Source organism: Xenopus laevis, chromosome 3S, assembly GCF_017654675.1.
Source record: "Xenopus laevis strain J_2021 chromosome 3S, Xenopus_laevis_v10.1, whole genome shotgun sequence".
NCBI classification, from domain to species: domain Eukaryota; kingdom Metazoa; phylum Chordata; class Amphibia; order Anura; family Pipidae; genus Xenopus; species Xenopus laevis.
In genome coordinates this window covers 111,180,687-111,206,500 of record NC_054376.1, presented here as the reverse complement: position 1 = coordinate 111,206,500, position 25,814 = coordinate 111,180,687, and the positions used below count along the sequence as shown (strand labels likewise).

Here is a 25,814-nt window from a genome sequence, read left to right as displayed (position 1 = left end):
TGCTGAATAAAAAGCTAAATAAATAAAAAACACAAATAATAGAAAATTAAACTCAGACTATCACTCTCTACATCATACTAGGGGGCAGTTCCATTAATGGGCGAATTTTCACCAGCATCAGCTTCACACCCATCGCACTAAGTCGGCAGGTTCAAATACTCTACGAATATGCTAATTCACTAAAATGCGACGTTTCGTCCTGGGCGTCGAACGCTGGCGACTTTTCACTAGCGTTACTTCGGCTGTCAATTTGCATAGGGTCAGAAAATTTTAAGTTGTATGGACGTCTTTATTATAAATGTTGGTGCAAATGCTTGAAGTTACCACTTTTTCTTAGAAATGTCCAGGGAACCTTAATAAAGACAAGAGACTTTATATAATGCCCTACACACGAGCCCACTGTAAAATGAATGCTCCATATGTTATAAAATGTCTGGAGAAAAACAATTACCCAAAAAAGTAAGTTAGGACATTTGCAGTCAATCCCGCTTAAAAAACGGGAAAGACGCCAGCGTTTTTTGATGCATTTTCGTCTCACAGGATCTGATGTAAGTGACAGAAGATTGAGGAAGATTTGGCTGCTTTATAGCACTTTGCCTGGTCTGAGGTGGTGAAGTCAACTCAGGCGAAAGAGGTAACGTTCAGTAAAATCCGCATTTTAGTTAATTTGCAGAGTAACGTCCGTTCACCAGAGTGAAAAATCGCCTGACAATAGAGTGTGAATGACCGTTAGGAACAGTCTGTTTCGCTAGCAAATTGGCGCCTGCGTCCGTTAGTAAATTAGCGATGTTCCTGCGGGTGCTCGCGCCAGCGAGTTGTCGCCAGCGTTAGCCACTTCGCTCCTTAGTAAATCTGCCCCTAAAAGTTTATTCAAAGATGATCAATCCCTTTAAATAAGGATAAAAGTCACACTGAGAAACTGCTCATCCCTAGCTCATATTTACTTTGTTTGATGCAGTGCTAGGCTACCAAAGAGCATTTTTTTTTGTATACAGAAGCCGCCATAAAAATGCAAATACTTCTTCCAAATCTAAACAGATTTAGGGTTTATGAAGATCAAGTTTACATGGATGTTTCGGAAGAGAAGCAGAGCCAGAAAAGTATTAATTTGGGGTGTATAACAATAATGCTCTCATAAGCAACAAAACACGGCTAAGGCTAATCGGGTAATGTGCTTTGCAGCTGTAATGTGAAACCATACGGCTAATGAAAATTTACAGGGTTATATCCAGCGACTCAGCTTTTTCTGTTTTTCTTTCTTTCTTTTTTTTTTTTTAAAGAAGGTAGCCCAAATAATTGAAAGTCTGATTTCTGCAGAAGACTTTGGGACACCCAGCCAAGAGGTTACATATTCATCAGTCAAGTTGGAAAGTAGGTTTCAGATAACACTAGCTTGCTATCCCCTCCCATTCCAGCTCACTGTGTATTTAACCGAGCAGCTCATACAGATCCTGGCTTTGTCTCTTAGCTGCTGTGAGAGGAGCTCAGTACAGCTCCAAAAATGAATTCCCTGGTGTTTTTCAGTTTCACGGTGACTCTTCTGGTGTCACTCGTCTTATCAGCAAGATACCCTTACCAGCAAGTCCTGCAGCACAGTCGCATCAGAGGCAGACAGCATGGGTGAGTTACTGACTTTTGTCCCCAGCTGGGAAATGTAGATTTCCATAAGAATGTGAAACCTTGGGCCCTCCAGCTGTTTCTGAATTGCACCTCGTAGCATCCCTTATGCCTGCCCTAATGTGGATTCCTTCTGGGATGATCAAAAGTCAACAAATATTTATTAGCCTAGCAAAGGAGAAGCTAATTTGGGGTCTGCTCTAAAATAAAGCTCCTGGAGATAATTTTGTTGGTGATACAGTTTTCTTCTGTAGAGAAACTCATATGTACTTCTTTAATAAGTTTCACTTTACTTGTAGAGATAGTTGTGAATGGTCAGTATTGTCTAAATGACAGGGTCTGTTGTGTTTTATATATATATCTAATTAAATAATGTCCCAGTGATTCAAAATGCTGTACCTAGTATAATGTTCTGTTGTTAAACAGGGGTAAAGGGCAACTATCTCAAAAATGAAAATGTAATTTAAGCTTCATCATACTGAAATAAGAAACTTTCTATATGCAATCAATTAAAAATTCTGGATCTTTTGCCTAGAAGATGTATTAGAGCTCACTCTAATAAAATCGCCAGACTCTCTACATGCAAGATTTGTGCAAGAGGCAGTTATTTTGTTTGTACTGGAATCAGTTATTTGAGTGAGCTCTAATACATCTGCTAGGCAAAGGAATCCCCCCCTATAAGATATATTGGATCTAACTGTCAATGAATATCTGACACCCAACTGCTTCATGAATGAAGAGAAACAGATGCTGAGAGAGGGATAGTAAAGACAAGCTTGATTATTTCAGAAACTATGCAGACTTTTTAGATTTATTGTATTTAGAAAGCTTCTTATTTCGGAAGTTGTTGAAGTTGATGTTGAAGCTTATAATAAATTTAAATTTTTAAACAAATACTCTATCTGGTAAGTAATTGACCATCAGTAGGAAGCAATCCAGTGAGATCCCCCAGCTTAATTCTACCTCCTGCCCCCTAGCCCTAATATGTATACTGTATTATTGGTTTTTGGGAAGGGTCCATTTCTTATACATTATGTTCTGTTCTAGCCCCAATGTTTGTGCAGTCCAGAAGCTTATTGGCACCAACAAACAATATTATGCAAACTGCAAGCAGTGGTATCAGAGGAAAATATGTGGCAAATCCACGTAAGTATAGTCCATATGCAGAACTTCATTGAAAGCCTGAATATAATAATGACTTTTTTTGGATGTAGAAATACCAATGAATGCCTTTGGGAGTGCACCTTAATGTGTATTTTATCATCGTTAAAGAACAACTAAACCCGTAGATGATTTTTTGGCACACAGTAGAATATTACTGGATTATCACATTTCACATAAAGAATAATATGGCATTGTTCTCAAATTAACTGGTAAAAGCACCACCCCTCAAATTAACCGGTAAAAGCACCACCCCTCTCTCCCTTTAAGATAAAATAACTTTTAAAATAAAATATTCAATGTGAATATGAGTGTCTTAAACTGGTCGTACATGTGGAGATGTTTTTTTTTTTGGCTAGGTTGCAAAACAAGCAGATCTCTAACTGATTGGACCACTTGCACTCTGGGTCATCAATCAGGTCCCATGTTAACATAACTTCCTACCTACTAAATATATGGTCAATTTTTGGGTAGTTATTGGGCATCCTGACTGCCAGAGCATTTTATAACATGCTTCATTAACATGGAACATTACTAAAGGAGAGAAGCCTCATCTTCAGTGCTGGCTGGATGATAAATTGGGCATTCTACCATTGTTACTCCATGTTTTGCCAGTTTCAATAAGCAGGCTGGAATAAAACATCCCAATACAGTGGTTTTCACACGTTTTTGTTTTATAGCCCCAAATTGAGGTCCAACATTTTAGCAGGGTGTCCCTTAGCTTATTACAACATTAAGGATCAATGAAAGGATTGCATACTGTATAGGGATTTGGTTCGGGATTCAGCCAGGTTCAGCCGAATCCGAAATAGTGGATTCGGTGCATCCCTCACATTATATCAACAGTAGAGGAAAGCCCCATCCACCCCATAAAGCAGATTTTAGCTCCCTCCCTCCTTCACAGTAATTACCCTTTTTTTGTGGTTCTTTCAATAGAAAATACAAACTACTCCTAGGTTATTCCTTTTCGAAAAGAGAGAAGAACACGGAAAAAATCCACAAACTGCATTGAATATTAACATTATTTCATGATTTATTTTACTTTGAATAATCAGCACAGAATTGCTATTTCCCATTTATGGATTACACACAGTATTTTTGGCACAGAATCTTATATAAAATAAGATCTTTCACAGTATGTGAGTACCATATAAATTACCATAAGTAATTTAAATCCAAATAAGAAACAGATGTAAATATGGTATTGTGTTTTAGGATATGGTATGTGTCAGGCACAAAGCCTGTTGGCACAGGAATTCTCTAGCTCTATTTATATTACTATATTTTGGATCCAAAATGAATGTTATGTTCAACAACAATTCTGAGATTGTGTGGATGCATAAGTTATTGGGGTAATATAATAAAGGGCTGCTGCATGTCTAATCGCCTGTAACAATCAGCAGATAACATTTACTGGGCACTGGTTCCTATGGGTCACTAAACCTGTAACGTCAAAATGGTGTTAATAGCATTTCCAGAAATTTGTGAATGTTGTAATGATTGCCCATGTTCATGCACATGTATAAGTTGTTTGCTATACACAGGCCCGGATTTGTGGAAAGGCCTAGGGAGGCAGGAGTTTAGGGGTCGGGATGCTGCCCAATCACACCCACATTGGTTTAGAAACACTGGGGATGTGCAGAAGATACAACAGTTTTTAAATTTCCAGCACACCAATCCCCATTGCTCCTGTCCCAGTGATGTAAATTCAAACGAATAAAAGAGAGGGAACGGGGGCACAGAATGACCGCAAGCCTAGGCGTGCCCACTATATAAATCCGGCCCTGCCTATAGGTTGATGAAAAAAGCATGTGTTTTTGTTTACTTGCTCAACAAGAGACTGTAAAAGGCACAATACCAGTGTTCAGAAGCAGAAGGGTCTAAGAATTTATTCTTCACTCTTCCACACTAATAATTCACTGTATCCTAATGGATCTCTAAATAATAGAGAACATGGGAGTGATGCAAAGAGTGAAAAAGGAAAGCCCATATGTAGCTAGGCACCCAGGTACATCTCTTCTGCATGGTCTTTGCTCAGGCACTTGGATTCAGAACGATGGCACAGGTTTTTAGCATTTAAAAATGTGACGCCAAAGAGTAAAGGAAATGCCCCCTATTAACTGGGCAGTAACCCATAGCCCACCTATCTTCCTTTGTAATATGACCAGGACCGGCATCAGAAATCGCAGGGCCCCATACGACAAAATTTCCTGGGCTGCGCCCACCGCAAGCCCCACCTACAGGTCCGCACTCCCCACCACACAGTAAAAAAACAAAAAAAATATTGGTGGCTAGGGTTCCCACATGTTAATAAAAAATAAAAAGATATTGGTGGTCAGGGCCCCCCCATAAAAAAACATTTGTGGCCAGGGCCCCCCGATTAAAAAATATTGGTGGCTAGGACCCCACATGAGAAAAAAAATTGGTGGCCAAGGCCCCCCCTCCACACATTATAAGAAAATTGGTGGCCAGGGCCCCTTAAACGTCCATGCCTTCCTGAAGTCAGCAGCTATCAGAAAGATGGGGGGCCCCGGCTAATCAAGTAAGTGTGGCGTGGCCGGGCCCCCTTACCCTCGGGGCCCCCTACAACTCTCCCCCCTGTCCCCCCCTGATGGCTGCCCTGAATATGACACTTGTTGATATCATTGAGGTTAGTTATATCAGAAAAAGGAAGGTGCATTGTTCAAAAACACGGTAGAAAAAGATGATTTAGCAAATTCGTTACCACCACGCTAATTCACTAAGTTGCAAAGTTGCGTCCTGGGCGCCAAATGCTGCCGACTTTTCGCTAGCGATACTTCTTCAGTGCAAGTATTTCATAGGGAAGATTCAATAGCGTTCTTTTATGTGTAGCAAAAAGTCGCTAGTGTTCTTACGCTTCTGACAATTTGAATAGGGCAGTTACATTAAAGTTGTATGGACGTCTTTATTAGAGATGTTGGTGCAAATGCTTGAAGTTACCACTTTTTATTACACATGTCAAGGAACCTTAATAGATCATGTTAAGGTTCCTTGGACATCATATAATGCTCCACACATGAGCTCACTGTAAAATTAATGTTCTTAATGTCTGGGGAAAAATGTTAACCCAAAAAAGTTAGGACTTTTGCAGGCAATCCCGCTTAAAAAAAAAAAGGAAAAGTCGCCAGCGTTTTTTCAACTTTAATGTATTTTTGGCAGACAGGATATGATGTAAGTGATTGAGGAAGATCTGGCTTCATTTTAGCAGTTTGTCTGGTCTGAGGTGGCAAAGTCAACTCTGGCGAGAGAAGAAACGTTCAGTAAAATCAGCACTTTAGGGAATTTGGGGAGCAACGACCATTTGCCTGAACGAAAAGTCATCTGGCGATAGAGTGCGAACGAACGCTAGTGGCGGTCTCTTTCGCTAGTAAATTGTCATCTGCGCCTGTTAGTGAATTGGCGATGTTGCTGCAGATTGGATTTCTGGCGAATTCTTGCTAGTGATGGGCACTTCTCCCTTTAGTAAATCTGCCCCATTGAGTGAGAGGTTGGAGCTTTATTTCATCTATCTACACTGAGGCCACCTCATATTCACACAGGACATATTCACGCTTCATTACAATGTCCAAATATAAGCCTTTTTGTTTTACAGTTACAGCAATATTGTCAATGTAAAGTCCGTTGCAATTGCAGCTGTGGATCCTAAACACCTGAGAGTAACGACTGAGTTCACTCGGGGCCTCTACAAACATCAAACATAATGAATACCTTGCAGTCTCCATCTGGTAGGATGTTGATGTAATGGCAGAAAGGGATTTGTCCTTCATGGTTCCAGGTTATTAATTGCTTCTGGGTGGTCTTGTTACTTTCTGTAAGGACTGTTCCTTTAGACATGTATATTAACTGGTTTCCTGCACCAGAATTTGTTCAACTCCTATAATTACTTAAGGTTAATCCTTTCTTCATCCCATGGCGACATCATTTGGCTGCTTTTCTCCTATTATTCATTCTAAGGTCAGCCCTTGAATCGTGCGCCTCTTATTCTCAAATGATGTCATGAATATAGAGGTTTCTTTAAAGGGATACTGTCATGGGAAAAAAAATTTTTTTCAAAATGAATCAGTTAAAAGTGCTGCTTCAGCAGAATTCTGCACTGAAATCCATTTCTCAAAAGAGCAAACAGATTTCTTTATATTCAATTTTGAAATCTGACATGGGGCTAGACATATTGTCAATTTCCAAGCTGCCCCAAGTCAGGTGACTTGTGCTCTGATAAACTTCAATCACTCTTTACTGCTGTACTGCAAGTTGGAGTGATATCACCCCCCTCTCTTTTCCCTTCCAGTAGCCAAACAAAAGAACAATGGGAAGGTAACCAGATAACAGCTCCCTAACACAAGATAACAGCTGCCTGGTAGATCTAAGAACAGCACTCAATAGTAAAAACCCATGTCCCACTGAGACACATTCAGTAACATTGAGAAGGAAAAACAGCAGCCTGCCAAAAAGCATTTCTCTACTAAAGTGCAGGCACAAGTCACATGACCTGGGGCAGCTGGGAAATGGACAAAATGTCTAGACCCATGTCAGATTTCAAAATTGAATATAAAAATATCTGTTTGCTCTTTTGAGAAATGGATTTCAGTGCAGAATTCTGCTGGAGCAGCACTATTAACTGATGCGTTTTGAAAAAAAAAATTTTTCCCGTGACAGTATCCCTTTAACTGAGAGACTGGAGTTAAAGGTCTGGCAAGTTGGTTTATATTTGTATATTTCTATTTGGCAGATTCATTTATCAATTGAAAATAACAGTTCCATGTTATACAGTAATTATGGCTAAAGACCATAAAGGATTTACCATACTTTCCTGATGATAAAAGTAGACTGACATAATACGTAATGTTAGTTGCCCATCATATAACAATGAAACATACCCTTTTGGAGTAATTTTTTACCCATACACTGCAATATTTCAGTAGCTATCAGAGCTTGACTATTCCAGCTGATATGTCTAGTGATGGGCGAATTTGCGCCGTTTCGCCGAAAAATTCACGAAACGGCGCCGGCATCTCTTTTTTGACGCTGGCACCCGTTTTTGACGCTGGCGTCCGTTTTTGACGCTGGCGTCCGTTTTTTCGGAAAAAAAATTTTATTCGCTGGCGGCGAATCGCGCAAATTTGCCGCGAATCGCGCCAATCTGCCGAATAAATTCGCCCATCACTAGATATGTCCATTATGCTTAGCCACTATTGAAATGCCAATAAAATAACAGAAACTTCAAGGGTATCATGGAATTGACAATAATTTTATTTTCTAACACAATATCAGTGTTGGATTATTGTGTCCCCTTTGGTGGGAAAGAAACCCAGTTTGCACAACTCAAATTTTTCTGGTCGAAAAACTCACATTTTTAGAGGGGAAAAAAACTTGAATTTTTCAAGATTTATTATTAGTGATGGGCGAATTTGGGGCGTTTTGCTTTGCCAATAAATTCGCGAAAACGGCACCGGCGTCTCGTTTTTGACACCGGCATCCGTTTGTGTTTTAGGGGCCGATTCACTAACTTCGAGTGAAGGATTCGAATGTAAAAAACTTTGAATTTCAAAGGTTTTTTTTGGGCTACTTCGACCATCGAATGGGTTTCTTCGACTACGACTATGACTTCGAATCGAAGGATTCGAAGTAAAAATCGTTCGACTATTCGACCATTCGATAGTCGAAGTACTGTCTCTTTAAAAAAAACTTCAACCCCCTAGTTCGCCATCTAAAAGCTACCGAAGTCAATTTTAGCCAATGGGGAAGGTCCCCATAGGCTTGGCTAACTTTTTTTGATCGAAGCATATTCCTTCGATCGTTGGATTAAAATCCTTCGAATTGTTCGATACGAAGGATTTTATCGTTCGATCGAAGGCATTATCCTTCGATCGTTCGATCGAACTATCTCGGCTAAATCCTTCGACTTCGATATTCGAAGTCGAAGGATTTTAATTCCTAGTCGAATATCGAGGGTTAATTAACCCTCGATATTCGACCCTTAGTGAATCGGCCCCTTAATGTCGGCGATTTTTCAGGGTGCAAATTTGCGCCTGGCAAATAAATTCGGCCATCACTATTTATTATGCTTTGAAGCTGCTAAAAATCCAAGCCCAAAAACACTCCAACTAAAAACCTGTCAAAATCGTGTAGAAGTCAATGGCAGACGGTTCTTTTAATAATTGGAACATGTTTTATGCCTTCAGAATTCTCTATAGTTTCAGGCTTTCTGCACTGGTTTTCATTTGATAAATCTATCGATTCGAGCTGTAGTGGTGACAATTCAATAAAATTGAGTTTTCGGGATCTCAATTAGAGAAAGTTCCCGTTTCGAATTGATGCACAATTATGTTGCAACTTTTTCACTCATGGATTTTTTTTCAAGACATTTTAATGGTAAATTAAGGGGATTCAGTTTTGGGGGTTTGGTTGAATTTTTTTAATTATAGTGAGAAAAAGTTATGCTTTAGTAAGTACCCCCTTATGATTATAATGTTGATTTCCCACATTAACGTAGTAAAAGGACAATATATAATCTCTTACTCTTCCAAATAACTGCAAATACAGTGGCAATCTAGTACAGATATGGGATCCATAATCCGGAAACCCATTACCCAGAAAGATCCAAATAATGGGAAAGCCATCTCCATAGACTCCATTTTAATTAAATAATTCAGATTTTTAAAAATCATTTCCTTGTTCTCTGCAATAATAAAACGGTACCTTGTACTTGATCCCACCCAAGATATAATTAAACATTATAGGAAGTGAAACAATCCTATTTAATGTTTAAATTATTTTTTAACTGATGTAAGGGATGACGATCCAAATTACGGAAAGATCCCTTATCCGTAAAACCCCAGGTCCCGAGCATTCTATATAGCAGGTCCTCATATCAATAAAATATGGCCATGTGTTTTTCACTTGAATAACATAGTTGATTCTGTTCATTTTTTTCTTTTATTATGACTATTTCCGTAAGTTTGCTGTTTTAACCTTCTTTTACCCTTTTCTTCTTAAAAGTAGCAGACTCTTTGCCACAGCTTGCAAACAGCTTAACTATAAGCTATTGAAAATCTCTTATTGTTATGGCATCTAATAAACCACAAAACTCAATGATTTGGGGTTTTTTTTGCCTTTTTTGCACAAAAGAATATATATGTTCCAGGTGCATTACACATTATTATTACTACATACAATAGTTAATTGTCTACATTGATAAATGAGTTTATTCTGTGAGAGGTTTAAACAAACAGTTCTGGTTACCTAAGGTGAAGGGAGAGGAACGCTGATTAGTTATATATATCGTACTCACAACATTCCCCTATATAACAATAAAAAGTGTTCAATTAACGTGGACAAGTAGGTTTGTTAACAGGTAAAATATAACATTCCCTGATTATCAAAGTCTGAATTTTCTGCTACAAACTTCCGATTAAATCCGCTTTGGTTTTTTACGCTTATTTATTATTACATTTTCCTGAAAATTTGCTTTGCGGGAACAAAAATCAGGTTTTCAAGATTTTTTCAGATTTCTCATCCAATTTTCAAGGATTTTTCACCTGAAAACTCAGATTTTTGCCCAAAAACTCTGAATACTTCGGGGTATTGCACGAAACCCAGCGCACATCAAAAAATCATTGGGACTTCTCCCATTGACTTATGTGCAACCTCGACAGGTGTTAGATGCCGGATTTTCTGATTCGGACTTTTCCATCCTCAGGTTTTAATACATTTTTCGTGATTTTTGCATTCGGACTTTAGTAAATAAGCCCCATAATGCTTTAAGAAGGAGTGCTTCTATATTGACATAATACTTTAGATTTTTGGTAAAATTGTAAACTTGTCCTTCATTCTGCTTAATATGTATTAACAGAGACTGTCACCTCTCCAGTCCATAATGAACACTGCTGCGAGGCTCATACACCTCAGCAACCGCTCCTCCTCTGCCTCGCCATTCTGTCAATCCCTGCACTGGCTTCCGTTACCTTTCAGAATCAAATTCAAATTAATGACACTGATTTTCAAAGCACTTCATAACTCTGCCCCACCCTACATCTCTGAACTCATCTCTATATACTCACCCAACCGCTTACTACGCTCCTCTACTGACCTGCTACTCAACTCTTCTCTCATTACCTCCTTACATGCTCGTATTCAAGACTTTGCAAGGGCTGCACCCCTCCTCTGGAACTCTCTCCCACGGTCGGTCCGACTTTCTCCCAACCTTTCTGCTTTCAAGAAATCTCTTAAAACGCACTTCTTTCAAGAAGCCTACCGTCACTCTGCTTAACTACCAAACACAACACCACATACAATACCACATTTCTCACCCACTTAATTTGATCTTGCCCACTCCCACACCTTGTGTATTACTCCCTTCCCTTTAGAGTGTAAGCTCTTTTGCATAGGGCCTTCCTCACTTTTTGTACCGATATTGATTGTGATGTATGTAACTCCATATGTTCTATGTATAGAATTCATGTGGTTTAGTTGTATAATCACATTTACTTTACAGTGCTACGCAATGTGTTGGCGCTATATACATACATGTTAATAATAATAATAATAATACTAAATGTGTTGGTTTAGTGTCTGTTTGTATTCACACAGTTTATAGTGTAGCATAGGAAACAGCATATACTGCTGAAGGGTTGAAATAAGACAGCTCCACATTCCTCCCCTTCCCAATTGCCTTGATAAAGAATGCCTGGGTAACAGAATGTGCACCTCATATCTGCAGCTAAGCCTGAGACTACAAGCCAGCAATGATGACAACCAATCATCACTCCTATATTGAGGAAATCTAGTGTGCTGGTAACATTTTTAAGAAAACTACATTAGCTTCTAACAATTAGTGCCAACAAAAGGTGCTCACTGTGTCAACTCAGGGCAATCAAAGGACACTTTCCCTGCAAATTAGATAGCAAAGAGGGTAAGGGTCCAAGAGGGATAAAGCACTCCTTATTAATGCTTTGAGAAGGAGAGCTTCTATATTAAGGGCAGATTTATCAAGGGTCAAATTTCGAAGTAATGGAAGTTTTTTTTGAACTCCCATAACTTCAAAATACTAATAAAAAAAGACCAACCGAAATTTATTAAAAAATCAAAGTTTTTTTTTTGTTGCGGGTGAATAGGCTGTATTCAATTGTTTGAATCAAAGTAAGTTCGTATTTGATTGAATTCAATTCGGTTCTAGGAAGTCCCCCTAGGCTAAAGCAGCAATTCGGCAGGTTTTAGATGGTGAATGGTCGAAGTTGAATTTTGAAAGAGATAGTACATTATGGGGCAGATTTATCAAGGGTTGAATTTCGAAGTGATAAATACTTCGAAATTCGACCAATAAATTTCGGTTGGCTTTACTTCAACTTCGAATATCGAAGTCAAAGTTTTTTCACCAAATTTGACCGTTTTGCAGTCGAAGTAAAATCTTCAATTGAACAATGAAATCCTTCGAATCGAACGTTTCGAAGGATTTCATCCATCGTTCGAACAATTTTTCTTGGACTTAGAAAAATGCTCAAGAAGGTCCCCATAGGCTAACATAGCATTTCGGCAGGTTTAATTTGGCGAAATATTGAAGTCGAAGTTTTTTTTAAAGAGACAGTACTTTGATTATCGAATGGTCGAATATTCAAACGATTTTACTTTGAATCGAATTCGAAGTCGTAGTATCCTATTCGATGGTTGAAGTATCCAAAAAATTACTTTGAATTTCGAATTTTTTTACTTCGAAAATTCCCTCAAATTCACTTTGACCCTTGATAAATCTGCCCCTATAAATTAAGATATTTGAATTTTCAAATTTTTTTCAAATTCAGATCGAATTTGGACTATTTCCTAGTCGAAGTACACAAAAATAGTTTGAAATGAATGGCCTCCATTAAACAGCACTGACCTTTTGTAATCAATGTATTCTATTTAACATATCCCAGAATAGTATCTTGACATACTCTAATAGCTAGAATAGTAGCTTGCCATTTTAAACCAGGAAACGCATCATTTATTATACCCTGGGATACAACTGCGTTTTGCACTATGTACTTTGTAACCCCTATAATTTGATGCCACACAGCTGCCTTGCCATTCCTGATTTAACTTTATTATTCTGGTTCCTATTAAGTGGAAGAATAATTCCTCCTGTGTTATGCAGGTGATACTAAAAGAGGTTATTTGTAGTGATGGGCGAATAAATTTGCCAGACACTAATTCACTGCAAATTTCTGCATTTCGCTGCAAGCAAATGAATTGGCGCACAAATAATAATTTACACATGTCAACATTATTCGGACACTTATTGACTTTAATGCATGTGGACCAAATAGAAACGCGTATAAAAATTGACGCTCGAGTCAAAATTATTTTGACCCATCCACTTCAATGCGTTTTGCAAATTTTTACGCTGTTTCACAATTTTCGGGGTAAATTTGCAAAGATTCAGCACAGATTCGCCCATCACTAGTTATTTGTTAAATCCCAAGAAGACATTAGTCGACTAGAGCACTAAACGACGCAGTGCCACACCCCTTAGTCTTTGGTTACGGAGCACTTGCGTCCAAGCAGAAAGTTTTTACTTTATAAATATTTTACAATATACCTGCCCAGTATATAGTAAACAAGGCCTATATGAGGACTAAGATAACTCAACGTTTTTAGAAGCATTTGCTGCTTCTTTGCAGATTTTGAAGAAGGTTGGGTTTCAGGTGTAACTGCCGTCTCAATTGCTCATTTTAGCTAACTGATCTTTCATTCCATACTTTTCAACATTTACTGCACACACATATCTCTTTCGCCTCTTTTTTCCTTTCTATCTTTACTTATACTTTATTGACAAGCCTGTCTTCCATCATTTTAACAATCATTTTTGAAGTCTACATACTTGTGGTTCAACTTTGTATTTACAAGGATCTTTTTTTTTTATTTTGGGTCTTTTTAACAACCTTATAAAATGTTTGTTATAATTCTTTCCAAGAAGCTTTATATATGATTTAATTCCTGCTCTTTAATCCTGTGATTTTATGAAGAGGTGATCACAAAAGTATGTTTCTTTGTAGTGTCACATTAAACTTTAATGGCTTCAGAAGATTCTATTAAAATACATCATAATGTCACTGAATCATTCAAGGGCTTGTGCAGGGCAAGTTGAAGGAAATGGAAAGCAAGGATATTTTAAAGAAAATATTCCGGATTTTTTTTAAAAAATTACATAATAAGGGAATATGTACATATGTTTGGATCCATTTAATTATAGGAGCAAATTTACTAAAGGGCAATTTACTAACGGGTGCTGGCGTAAATTCTCTAGCGAACCGGACCTACTCTAGCGCTACTTCACACCCTTACGCCAGGCGAAGTTGCACTCTGGCGAAGGGACGTAACTACGCTAATTCACAGAGTTGCAGATTTTCTCCAGACTTTATTTCGCCACCTCAGACCATGCGAAGTGCAATAGAGTAGATTGGGATGGTCCAAAAAAAGTCTTTTACTTTTTATAGGGTGATAGGCTGAAAAAGATCACATTTTTTTTAGGGTACCTTCCTTCCCCCTACATTTGATAACATATGGCACCTAAACTATACACTGGGCACATGTGTAGGGCATTAGAATACATTTATTTAGGTTCCCTGGTCTTGTGTAGTGTAATGTGTTTGCTGCTGTATATACACCCATTGTACTTTAAGGGGCCGATTCATCAAGCTCGAGTGAAGGATTCGAAGTAAAAAAACTTCGAATTTCGAAGTGTTTTATGGGCTACTTCGATCATCGAATGGGCTACTTCGACCTTCGACTACGACTACGACTTCGAATCGAAGGATTCGAACTAAAAATCGTTTGACTATTCGACCATTCGATAGTCGAAGTACTGCCTCTTTAAAAAAAACTTCGACCCCCTAGTTCGGCAGCTAAAAGCTACCGAAGTCAATGTTAGCCTATGGGGAAGGTCCCCATAGGCTTGCCTAACTTTTTTTGATCGAAGGATATTCCTTCGATCGTTGGATTTAAATCCTTTGAATCGTTCGATTCAAAGGATTTAATCGTTCGATCGAAGGAATAATCCTTCGATTGTTCGATCGTAGCATTTGCGCTAAATCCTTCGACTTCGATATTCGAAGTCGAAGGATTTTAGTTCCTAGTCGAATATCGAGGGTTAATTAACCCTCGATATTCGACCCTTGATGAATCGGCCCCTAACTGTTTAACTGCACTCCGTATGCAAATTTGCCATCGCTAGCGTAACTTCGTACCGCTGATCGTAACATCGGTAGCGCAACTTCACAAATGAAGGGTAACTTGTGCGCAACTTCAGATCTTCGTGAATTTGCGAAGCCCTGGCGACTCTACGCCTGGCGAAGTGCGGCGAAGCCAACGCTGGCGCAACTTCATAGGTAAGTAAATTTGCCCCATAGACTGTTGTTGAATCTGTGATCTTGACAGTAAAACGTCTCATACTCTCTGCCATGATTGCCATGATGACAGGGACAATGGAGATAATATTAGTTATTAGAAAAAAATGTCTATAACCTTCTTTGACTTAATTAAAATAATGATCTCCAATAATATTTTATTTCAACTTTGCATAGGCAGTGATTTATTACATGCCGTGACTGCACTGCTGCCACAAGTAAGCTGTGGGTTGTTTACATTATAATATAGCAATAAACAGTAGGAGAATGTGTGAGTTTTGACTGACAAGTTTTAGAGCAAAGGGTAAGCAAACTCCATGTCCCTGCTGATTGTTCAGGCAAGGTCTCTCAACTGCGACAGCCTATTAAAATGCCAGCAGGTCTTACTTCCGCCTCCCACTGCAAAATGCAAAGGATGCTTGCCTGTGGAAGAGATGTCATTTTCAGACGACATTTTTGTAACTCAAATGAATATAGCTGTAGAAACAATTTGGGGACGATGAAATTATCAGTCAGTCACCTGTGGTCCAAAGGGTATAGTACTCCAAAAATAGAGTTCCTTTTTCATTTCATGGAGGTAAATGGCACACAGGGGAGTCTAAAAAACAGCTGTGCGGAAGTGAAATGCACTTGTGATTTAGGAAGTAGTGACCATTATAATCCTGCTTAAAGAGGTGGTGAAAAGCCCTAAAGAACAAAACTGAAAAGTTGCAGGAAAAAAGGTAAACTGCATCCTGGGTTTTCAGTATCTAGGAGATGTAACTGTAATTATAGCAGTCTGTTATCTACTGGGCCATCAGCTGTCTCTGAATTCTGAATTAAAGTTAGCTTTCAATACAGATGCATGTGTTCAGTGAAGCCATATGGGAGGCAGGAAAATATTATTTCTTTGATACAAAATACACCATTCTATGGGACATTTTAGTTGCCCACAGTAGCCATATCCAGTGGCATATCTGTTTATTTGGCTAGGTCAAAATGAAGGCAGTAGACAAAGTCAGGATGTTCAATTTTTTTCCTAGCTAGTTATTTTTTAAGCACAATCAAGAAACCAAATAGTAGCAGCTTCCTGTCATTTTAATCTCAGTGGGAGACACCACGGGGCACATTTACATAGCTTGAGCGAAGGATTCGAATGCAAAAAAACTTCGAATTTTGAAGGGGCAGATTTACATAGGGTCGAATATCGAGGGTTAATTAACCCTCGATATTAGACTGCCGAATGCAAATCCTTCGACTTCGAATATCGAAGTCGAAGGATTTACCGCAATTAGTTCGATCGAACGATTAAATCCTTCGAATCGAAGGATTTTAATCAATCGATCGAACGATATTTCTACAACCAAAAAAACCTTAGAAAGCATATGGGGACCTTCCCCATAGGCTAACTTGCACCTCGGTAGGTTTTAGGTGGCAAAGCAGGGGGTCGAAGTTTTTTTTAAAGAGACAGTACTTCGACTATTGAATGGTCGAATATTCGAACGATTTTTAGTTCAAACCAAAAAAAAACATTCGCAATTTGAATTTTTTTTATTCTATTCCTTCACTCGAGCTAAGTAAATGGGCCCCGAAGTGTTTTTTTGGCTACTTCGACCATCAAATTGGCTACTTCGACTACGACTTCGACTTTGAATCGAACGATTCAAACTAAAAATCATTCGACTATTCGACCATTCGATAGTCGAAGTACTGTCTCTTTAAAAAAGACTTTGACCCCCTACTTCGCCACCTAAAACCTACCGAACCTCAATGTTAGCCTATGGGAAATGTCCCCATAGGCTTTCTAAGCTTTTTTTGGTAGAGGGAAAATTGTTTGATCGATGGATTAAGATCCTTCGAATCGTTAGATTCGAAGGATTTAATCGTTCGATCTAACGATTTTTCCTTCGATCGTTCGAACGAACGAATTGCGGTAAATCCTTTGACTTCGATATTCGAAGTCGAAGGATTTAACTTCAACAGTCGAATATCGAGGGTTAATTAACCCTCGATATTCGACCCTAAGTAAATCTGCCCCTACTGTATTAAATTCTTAGGTCAAAAGTTAGGAAACCTACTGTCAGCATGAGGAACACTCCTGTTTTAATATCAGCATTTAGAAGTTTATGAAATTATGAAAGCATTACATTTTCCTTAAAGTTGTCATCTGCAACTATTTATGGGAATGATTACGGAATTACTGTTATAACCAAGAAGATTTAGGGTAGGTTATATTAAATAAAACAGAGTCTGTTGGCTTGAGTTGCCGGGACAGCCATTTGTGTTTAACTCCACTCATGAGAACTTTATGTAAAAGCTGAACACTCCTGGAGAGCTGAGATTTCTTCCTATAAACAATGGGCTGTTTATGCACTGCGGTCCATTTGGTAGCATGTAATGGAATCACAAGGCGTTACTATTTCACTAACTATTCATCTTTGTGATTACATTTTATATGTAAAACCCCCACAGTTCCTGAGACACGAATGAGGATAACATGCAAGCCAAATTTTGGTTTGAAAATAAATAAATGAAATTCCAAAATGTATTTGGACTGCATCCTATAAATACAACTAATAATAAAATGCACGTTGTTATCGAATGGATAATTATGTTGCTGAATTAACATGTAATTGAATGAAGTCAACTCCCAACCCACTGGGGTCCCACTTAGATGTATTAGAGGCCACTGAAGCCTGACTTGTCCAAGTGTAATACCTAGCAGTGCAGATCCATAGTCTTATAGACTTTCATGACTCTGAGATGCTCCTTTCTTTGGTTCAATGCACAATAGTGGGGAGAAACTGGGTAACTGGAATGGTAGCAAGCTTAAGAAATAAAAACTATCCATGGAATGAATGTGTAGCCGATATAATGTACATTTTGTCTTTACTATATGTTTTTGGAGTGTAAGAGAAAACCCTAGCACCTGGAGTTAATGGATGAACATACAAAAGCTTTGTAGCTACTGCCCTGGCTGAAATCACTGGCAATATTGGATTAGCTGATGATTAACTTGATTCTCTCTCTCTCTCTAATACAGTTTACATACCTAGCAAGAAGCTGGCCAAGGAAAATTGAAAAGATATAGGCTTTTCGGAGAGAGGTTAGACTGGCTAGAGCAATGATAATGAGGCAGAAGGATATTCGGATGTTATATTTGAATTAACCCATGGGGGTAAAATTCAACAGGGTACAGAAAAAGGCCAGCCAGTCAATTCATGAAAAGTTTGATGTCTGTGGAAGGCAAAAAACCCATCAGAGATATATCTGCTCAGATACAACAGTAACAGTGTGAGCCATTTATAAAAGGGAAGATTGCTGGCATACCACGTAAATATATATATATATTATAAATAAAATGTTTGAAATGTATTACATGCTTTTGGATGTCTGCTCTGTGATTATACTGTATATTTCTAAACCAGCACTCACAATACCATGTTCCGCACAAGTTCAATGCACAGAGATTAAACAATGAAAATCTACTTTATTGAAGTACAAACATCTACGCCTTACAATACTTGAGGCATCATCATCAGGGAGAGCCTCTGGATTATCATATGATTACATTTTACTAACAGACAAATATTTGTTTTAGGGTAATCACTTATGAATGCTGCCCAGGATATGAAAGGGTTCCAGGAGAAAAAGGATGCCCTGCAGGTGAGTTAATTTGTTTTCTTAGCATATAATATCCAAGCCTATAGTTATCTAGTTTGGGATGGTAAAATCCATTCAGGGTGAATTGCTCTGGCAGGCAAACCAAGTTGTGATATACAAAGGCATCCCTACAGGGGATGGACTGGCTTAGTGCAATGATAGATAGTTCTCAATTTAAGATCTCAGCAGATGTTCAATAAGTTCTTATAATTTCTCTAAATGTTAAGGGATTTTACTAGATAGAAGTGGATCTTTCAAAATTCAGTTCAGACAACCTAGATACTTTCAATCCCAACAACAGTTTGCCTCAGAAGGGGATAATAAGTCGCTTTCTGACTTCAGGAAGGCAATAAGGCCACTGGATGAACTTTGTTCTGGGTTATTTTCAGTGACAGTGCTTAAAAAGACATCCAACCCTTTCGTGAAGCTATCGATTGTATCTACCAGTCCAGCTGCTCCAGGGAGAGAATTTTACAAATTCAAAGGTGTAAAAAAAACTCTTCTAATCTCAGAGGAAACCTCCTTTCTTCTAGTCTCAATGGAGAACCTTTTGTCCTCTGGAAGGATCTACTGGCATCAAAGAGTTTAGTGTACTGTCCCCTTACAATTACATATTTATACATAGTTATCATATCCTCTCTTAAGTGCCTCTTCTCCAGTGTAGACATTCCTAACTTGGATTGGTAAGCATGCATGTTTGGGGACAATACGCCTGTAACTTTGTTACCTTGATATTTTTCTCATAGCACTTCCACTTTCAAATATTTATGAAACTCTTGGAATAGTTGGAGCGGCTACCACACAGTTATATTCTGACAGAGCAAACTTGAGACCAGAAATCGAGGGACCTGGAAGTTTTACTATCTTTGCACCGAGCAATGAAGCATGGGCTGCCCTTCCAGCTGTGAGTATACCACATTGTGGGTGAAACACGCATTGTTAGATACAAGAAGGCAGAACATTTAGAGATAAAAAGACATCTGGGTGGTTTAAACGACTGCAACTTGACATGTTTATTGCTGTCTTACAGGAAATATTGGATGCTTTAGTGAGCAATGTTAATATTGAGCTTCTGAATGCTCTACGCTATCATATGGTGAACAGGCGTCTTCTTACTGATGAGCTGAAACATGGAGTGACTTTCCCTTCAATGTACCAAAACCTGGATATACATGTGCATCACTATCCCAATGGAGTAAGTAAACCTTATTTCCTTAGTGCCATCATAACCTATAGCTATGTATATATATTTATGTATATGTATTTTATTTATTGTTAGAATTAAAACAAACCCCCTTTTTTCTTTCCAAAGATTGTAACAGTAAATTGTGCCAGACTGATAAAGGCTGACCACCATGCCACCAATGGAGTGGTCCACGTTATTGATAAAGTTATCACAGCCGTCACAAACAACATCGACCAAGTGGTTGAAACAGAGGAAAGCCTTGACACCCTAAGAGTAAGTATATACTATCCATTCGATCTCTCATCATCCCAATTAAATCATTGTGCCAGTGTCGTTGTGTTTTGAAATTTTTATTAAAAAAAATGTTAATGCAGTGTACGCTTAATCTGTTATGTCTGTGGCAAAAAACCCTTGACGCACTTAGCTATTGCAGTATCCTACTATGCACACTAAATATGCATAAACAATAGTTATTTGATCAATTTTGTGATTGAATTTCGTAATTTATTTTTTTTTAAATTGCTGATTATTAGGAAACGAAGGGGGTTAAGTCCTGCCTTTATATCTTACTCTAAATAACGCAATATTATTACCCATGCCCTTGCAGAGCTCCCCCCAAATTATGCCTATGTCCAAGTCATCATTTGCTCCACAATATATGCTACGTGACCTTCATGAGAGCCGCTATAGACTAGAGAATAATATAAACTAGTGTGTAAGATCCCAACTAAGATGTTTGCTTCTGTGATTGTCTGCACTAGACCAGTAAACCTTAAAGGGATACTGTCATGGGAAAAAAAAATTTTTCAAAATGAATCAGTTAATAGTGCTGTTCCAGCAGAATTCTGCACTGAAATCCATTTCTCAAAAGAGCAAACAGATTTTATTATATTCAATTTTGAAATCTGACATGGGGCTAGATATTTTGTCAATTTCCCAGCTGCCCCTGGTCATGTGACTTGTGCCTGCACTTTAGGAGAGAAATGCTTACTGGCAGGCTGCTGTTTTTCCTTCTCAATGTAACTGAATGTGTCTCAGTGAGACATGGGTTTTTACTATTGAGTGTTGTTGTTAGATCTACCAGGCAGCTGTTATCTTGTGTTAGGGAGCTGGTTACATTCCCATTGTTCTTTTGTTTGGCTGCTGGGGGGGGGGGAAGGGAGGGGATGATATCATTCCAACTTGCAGTACAGCAGTAAAGAGTGATTGAAGTTTATCAGAGCACAAGTCACATGACTTGGGGCAGCTGGGAAATTGACAAAATGTCTAGCCCCGTGTCAGATTTCAAAATTGAATATAAAAAAATCTGTTTGCTATTTTGAGAAATGGGTTTCAGTGCAGAATTCTGCTGGAGCAGCACTATTAACTGATTCATTTTGAAAAAAAATTTTTTTCCCATGACAGTATCCCTTTAAATTCTTGGAATAAGTTCCATATTTTGTGTTATATAACACGTGTTTTTAGAATCCATCAAAAGCTCAATTAGCTTTACAAATCCTCAACTGAATTTCGAATTCTAATAAAACTTTACAGATCTTAAAAAAGTGGGGAGTACTGTATCCTTAAGCATAGCTGGCAGGAACAATGGTAAAATGGATCAGATTACTGCTGGAGCAGACCCTTTGGAAAATATGCACAGTATGATCCACACTTTCGAATGGCGCAGGCCCAGAAACCACTTCCATCAGAGATCTGGACTTTACTGCAAGATGTCCAATTCCTTAGTCGGCAAAAATGTATTAGTCACAATTCCATGTCATATAGAAAGAAATAAATTACATTAAAAGCTGTATAATTTCAGTTAGAAATGATATACACTGCATAGTGCAAACATGATTGTTATGGAAGAATCCATTGTGACTTATCCACATATTGACTTACAATATTGATTTACAGTGAATCCAATCGATACAATCGATTTTCATTCTATAAAGAGCATTAACACTTTTTTGCTAAATATTGATCAAATCCACTTGAGAAAAACCTCATAGATTTGCTGTTATGCTTTGGGAAAACAAAAGCCCAAAGTCTTGGACAAGGATAAATAACGGAACCAAATTCAAATTTAATGAATGGATCGGACTGTTGGGCCATTTCCTAAAAATTCCTATCGATGTTGAATAAGTGGGAAGCCTGTAGGATGCTCAGTTTGAATTTAGGCAGTTTGTTTTATCTATAATGACTGATGGGAAGGCCCATTTATCAATATTCGAATTTTAGCAGTTTTAAGGTTTTCAAAACTATGATTAAATTCTACTTCTTTGAAATCCCAAATGCCTTGTCATTTAGTAAAAGATTTGAATAAAAAAAGTACAAAAAAAAACAAAACACCAAACGATGTGCTAAAAAATACGAAAACCTCTAAAAATTTGAATTTTTTTGGACAATTTCTAACAAAAAAATCCAAAAAGTTCCTAAAAGTCTGAATGGCTAAAAAAATAGTTCAATAGGGTCAGAGCAGCTCCCATTGACTTCTATAGGACCGTGTCTGCTTTTTACTTGGCGAAGTTTTGTATTAGAGATTTTTGTGGTTTTAACAATTTATAAATAAAAAAAAATGTAGAAAGAATACATTTTTAGCAAAAAATGTTCATTTGTGAAAAAAATTGAATTTAAATGTTAGTAAATAGGAACCATAGTGTTCTTATTTTTTATTTTCACTGACAAGTGCAATTTTTTATTTATAGACTGCTATCGCCGCTTCTGGCCTGAACACCCTGTTAGAAAATGAGAACAAACAATATACACTTTTAGCTCCCACCAACGAAGCCTTTGAAAAAATACCTCCTGAAACATTGAACAGAATATTAGGTGATCCAGAGGCCCTAAAAGGTAAGTGTAAAATGAACAGTATGTTGTTAATTGGACTGGACGGGTGTTTATAAAACCTTGTTTATTGACTTAATATAACTAATGTTTGTACTAAGTGCACTGAAAGTCCATTACTTTTCCTTGTTAGATACAGGTTTAGATTTTTGAAAAAGAAACACTGCTATTTGTGTAATATAAATTTGATAGTAAACTTAGGTGATAATAATATGACAATAATATAATAGTTTCCCTTTAGTATCGCAATGCAATTGGTCCTTTCCAACAACTTAGGGCTCTTGTAATAAAGTTTCCATTAATTATCATGTTGGCAATGGTGAATCGGTGAGGGATTAATAAACAGGCTGTATTTCAGAGAACGTTTTAAGTTTGGAGGAAGGACGAGTGTCTAATACATCATGGTAAGGTATACAGAAGTAATCTTTAACTGTAAACAGTGAAGTCAGAAGCTAGAGTGGGATATAATATATCTGGTGAAGAGGACAGAATAGCACGCAGTACAGGCTTCTATTCAGCTCATTAGACACTAGTGTTTAAAGGGATGCATTGAATTATAATGAAACTATGGGGCAAATTCACTAAGATTCGTAGTTGCGCCAGCGTCTGCTCCGCCGCACTTCACCAGGAGTATTTTTGCCAGCGCTACGCAAATTCACTAAAATCCGAAGTTGCGCTCAGGGGAAGCGTAAGGTTGCAAAGTTGCACTAGCGTTAATTCGCCAAGCAAAGCGAAGTTACGCTAGCGATGCTTAATTTGCATACGGCGCCAAATTGAAGTACAATGGAGGAATACGTAGAATCACTACACAAGCCTGGGAAACCTTCAAAACATCAAATAAAATTTTTATTTTGCGCTACACATGTGCCCACTGTATAGTTAAGTTGCCATGAGTTAGGAAATGTAGGGGGGAAGGAGGGGAGCCCCAAAAATTTTTTCGATCTTTTTCAGCCTATCACCCATAAAAAAGAAAAAACGCCAGCATTTTTTGGGACTTAGAAAATGTTTTAACTTTTTTTTGAAGCAATCCCTATCTACTCTATTGCACTTCGCCTGGTCTGAGGTGGTGAAGGAAGTCTGGCGTAAAAGGTAGCGTTCAGAAAAATGCGCGCGTCAGTGAATTTCCATAGTTACGTCCGTTGCGCAAATTCGCCAGGCGTAAGGGTGCGAAGTAACACTAGCGAATTTACGGCAGTGTCCGTTAGTGAATCGGTGAATTAACGAAAATGCGCTACGCTAGCGAATTAACGCTAGTGTTAGGTGCTTCGTCCTTTAGTGAATTTGCCCCTATGAGTCCACTTTTTGGCAGAGTGGATTTAAGCAAGATGGTTAAGTAGAATGACAGAAAGGAATCGTTTGCAGTATTTTATGTGTATTATTTGGATTTTCAAGGATTATATAAAAATATTTTTGGTTGCTCCAGAGTAATGGGTAATTTGTTAAGACAAAAACCAGCAAGATTAGGGAAAGGACAGAATGTGAGGTAGAACAGAAAGTGGAGTCACAGATGATCCTTTAGAAAGTGACCTGGGTGGAGCAGAGTAGATAATGTTTTCAGGTTTGAGGCCGAATGTAGGAAGCATTATGACACCCAAGAGGAAATAGAAAAACAGTGATCTGGAAATGTCAGTGATCTGGAAATGTACAAAGTGGGAGTCTGAGATATTACGATGTCAGTAAACTATCTGCAATAAAATGGCTACATTTCCTACAAATGGAAAAACAATAATACTTATGTGGGTTCAACAGACTGAAAATGAATCCAGGCCTTAATAGCAAATTCGGTTTTCCTGTCTTAAAGTCTCTACTGAAATAATCATTTCCCTTTACATGGGAGTATAATGAGACAGAAACAGCTGAGAGAAAAGAACAAAATAAGTATCTTGGTTTTCTTGTTTTAAAATAATTTAATATAATTTTAGGTATGGTACAATTTATTTTGCTATATTGTAAGAAACAAATTGTGCTATTTTTCTTCATCATCTTTCATTATTTCCCTATTTCTAAACCTAGATCTGTTGCACCACCACATTTTAAACAACGCCCAGTGCTCTGAAGCTATCATCGCTGGATCATCCATGGAGACACTTGAGGGCACCTCTATTGAAGTTGGCTGCTCAGGGGACGATCTCACACTCAATGGAAAACCAATCATTTCTCGGAAAGATGTTTTAGCTACTAATGGTGTTGTACATTTCATTGATGAATTGTTGATCCCAGATGCAGGTACTTTTATTTTAAAAGGTTTATATGGTAAACTCTCAATATTGTCTATGATCTTAATGACATATAGACATGGTCTTAAAAGCCTCCGTTTATATTGTTTTACTTTGCACAACTCAGACCACCATTCAGACTTTTAGGAACTTTTTGGAGCTTTCAATGAAGAAAAGAAAAAAACACTAATGTATAGACTTCACAACCAAATTATTTTTCCCTCTTAACTAAATGGAAATTATGATTCAGTATATGGTTTAAAATAAGTATAGGTTTTCTTTCCAACTAGTACTGGCATGGCAGTGTTGTATGAGTAATGCTGAGTCATCCATTTCTTTCTTTATGTGGTCGAAGAAATTAGAATTTTCATATTATGATTTTATGAAGGATTGGATATCTTTCTTTAAAATGGGCAAATGTTCATACTGTGTATACATTCCAAATATACATCACCTTTTCCATGCAAAGTGGTTACAGTTGCCACTCACTGACTGAAGTCCGAATTTATCTCAACATTTTCTGCTACAAACTCCAATCAAATCCGTTTGGGTTTTTTTACGCTTATTTATTAATACATTTTCCCGAAAATTTGCTTTGAGGGAAAGAATCAGACTTTCACATTTTTTTTCAAATCTTTTCATCTGATTTTTACAAAATTCAATATTTATTTGGAATTTTCACCCAAAAACTCAGAAAACGTTGGGGTATTGCACGAAACCCAGCGCACATCAAGGCAACCTCGACAGGTCTGAGATGCCGGATTTTCA

At 37.9% G+C, this 25,814-nt stretch overlaps 1 protein-coding gene across 1 annotated transcript in view; it reads left to right on the top strand.

Moving 5' to 3' along the window:
* The first annotated feature begins 1,335 nt into the window (after positions 1-1,335).
* Positions 1,336-25,814, top strand: part of LOC108712407 (transforming growth factor-beta-induced protein ig-h3) — a 42,440-nt gene continuing 17,961 nt past the window's right edge. The window contains exons 1-8 of the mRNA XM_041588749.1: positions 1,336-1,620; positions 2,665-2,763; positions 18,757-18,821; positions 19,565-19,722; positions 19,849-20,013; positions 20,131-20,277; positions 22,692-22,836; positions 24,844-25,056. Of these exons, the coding sequence (XP_041444683.1) occupies positions 1,502-1,620; positions 2,665-2,763; positions 18,757-18,821; positions 19,565-19,722; positions 19,849-20,013; positions 20,131-20,277; positions 22,692-22,836; positions 24,844-25,056 (1,111 nt within the window). The 5' untranslated portion in view covers positions 1,336-1,501. The remainder of the gene's footprint in view (positions 1,621-2,664; positions 2,764-18,756; positions 18,822-19,564; positions 19,723-19,848; positions 20,014-20,130; positions 20,278-22,691; positions 22,837-24,843; positions 25,057-25,814) is intronic.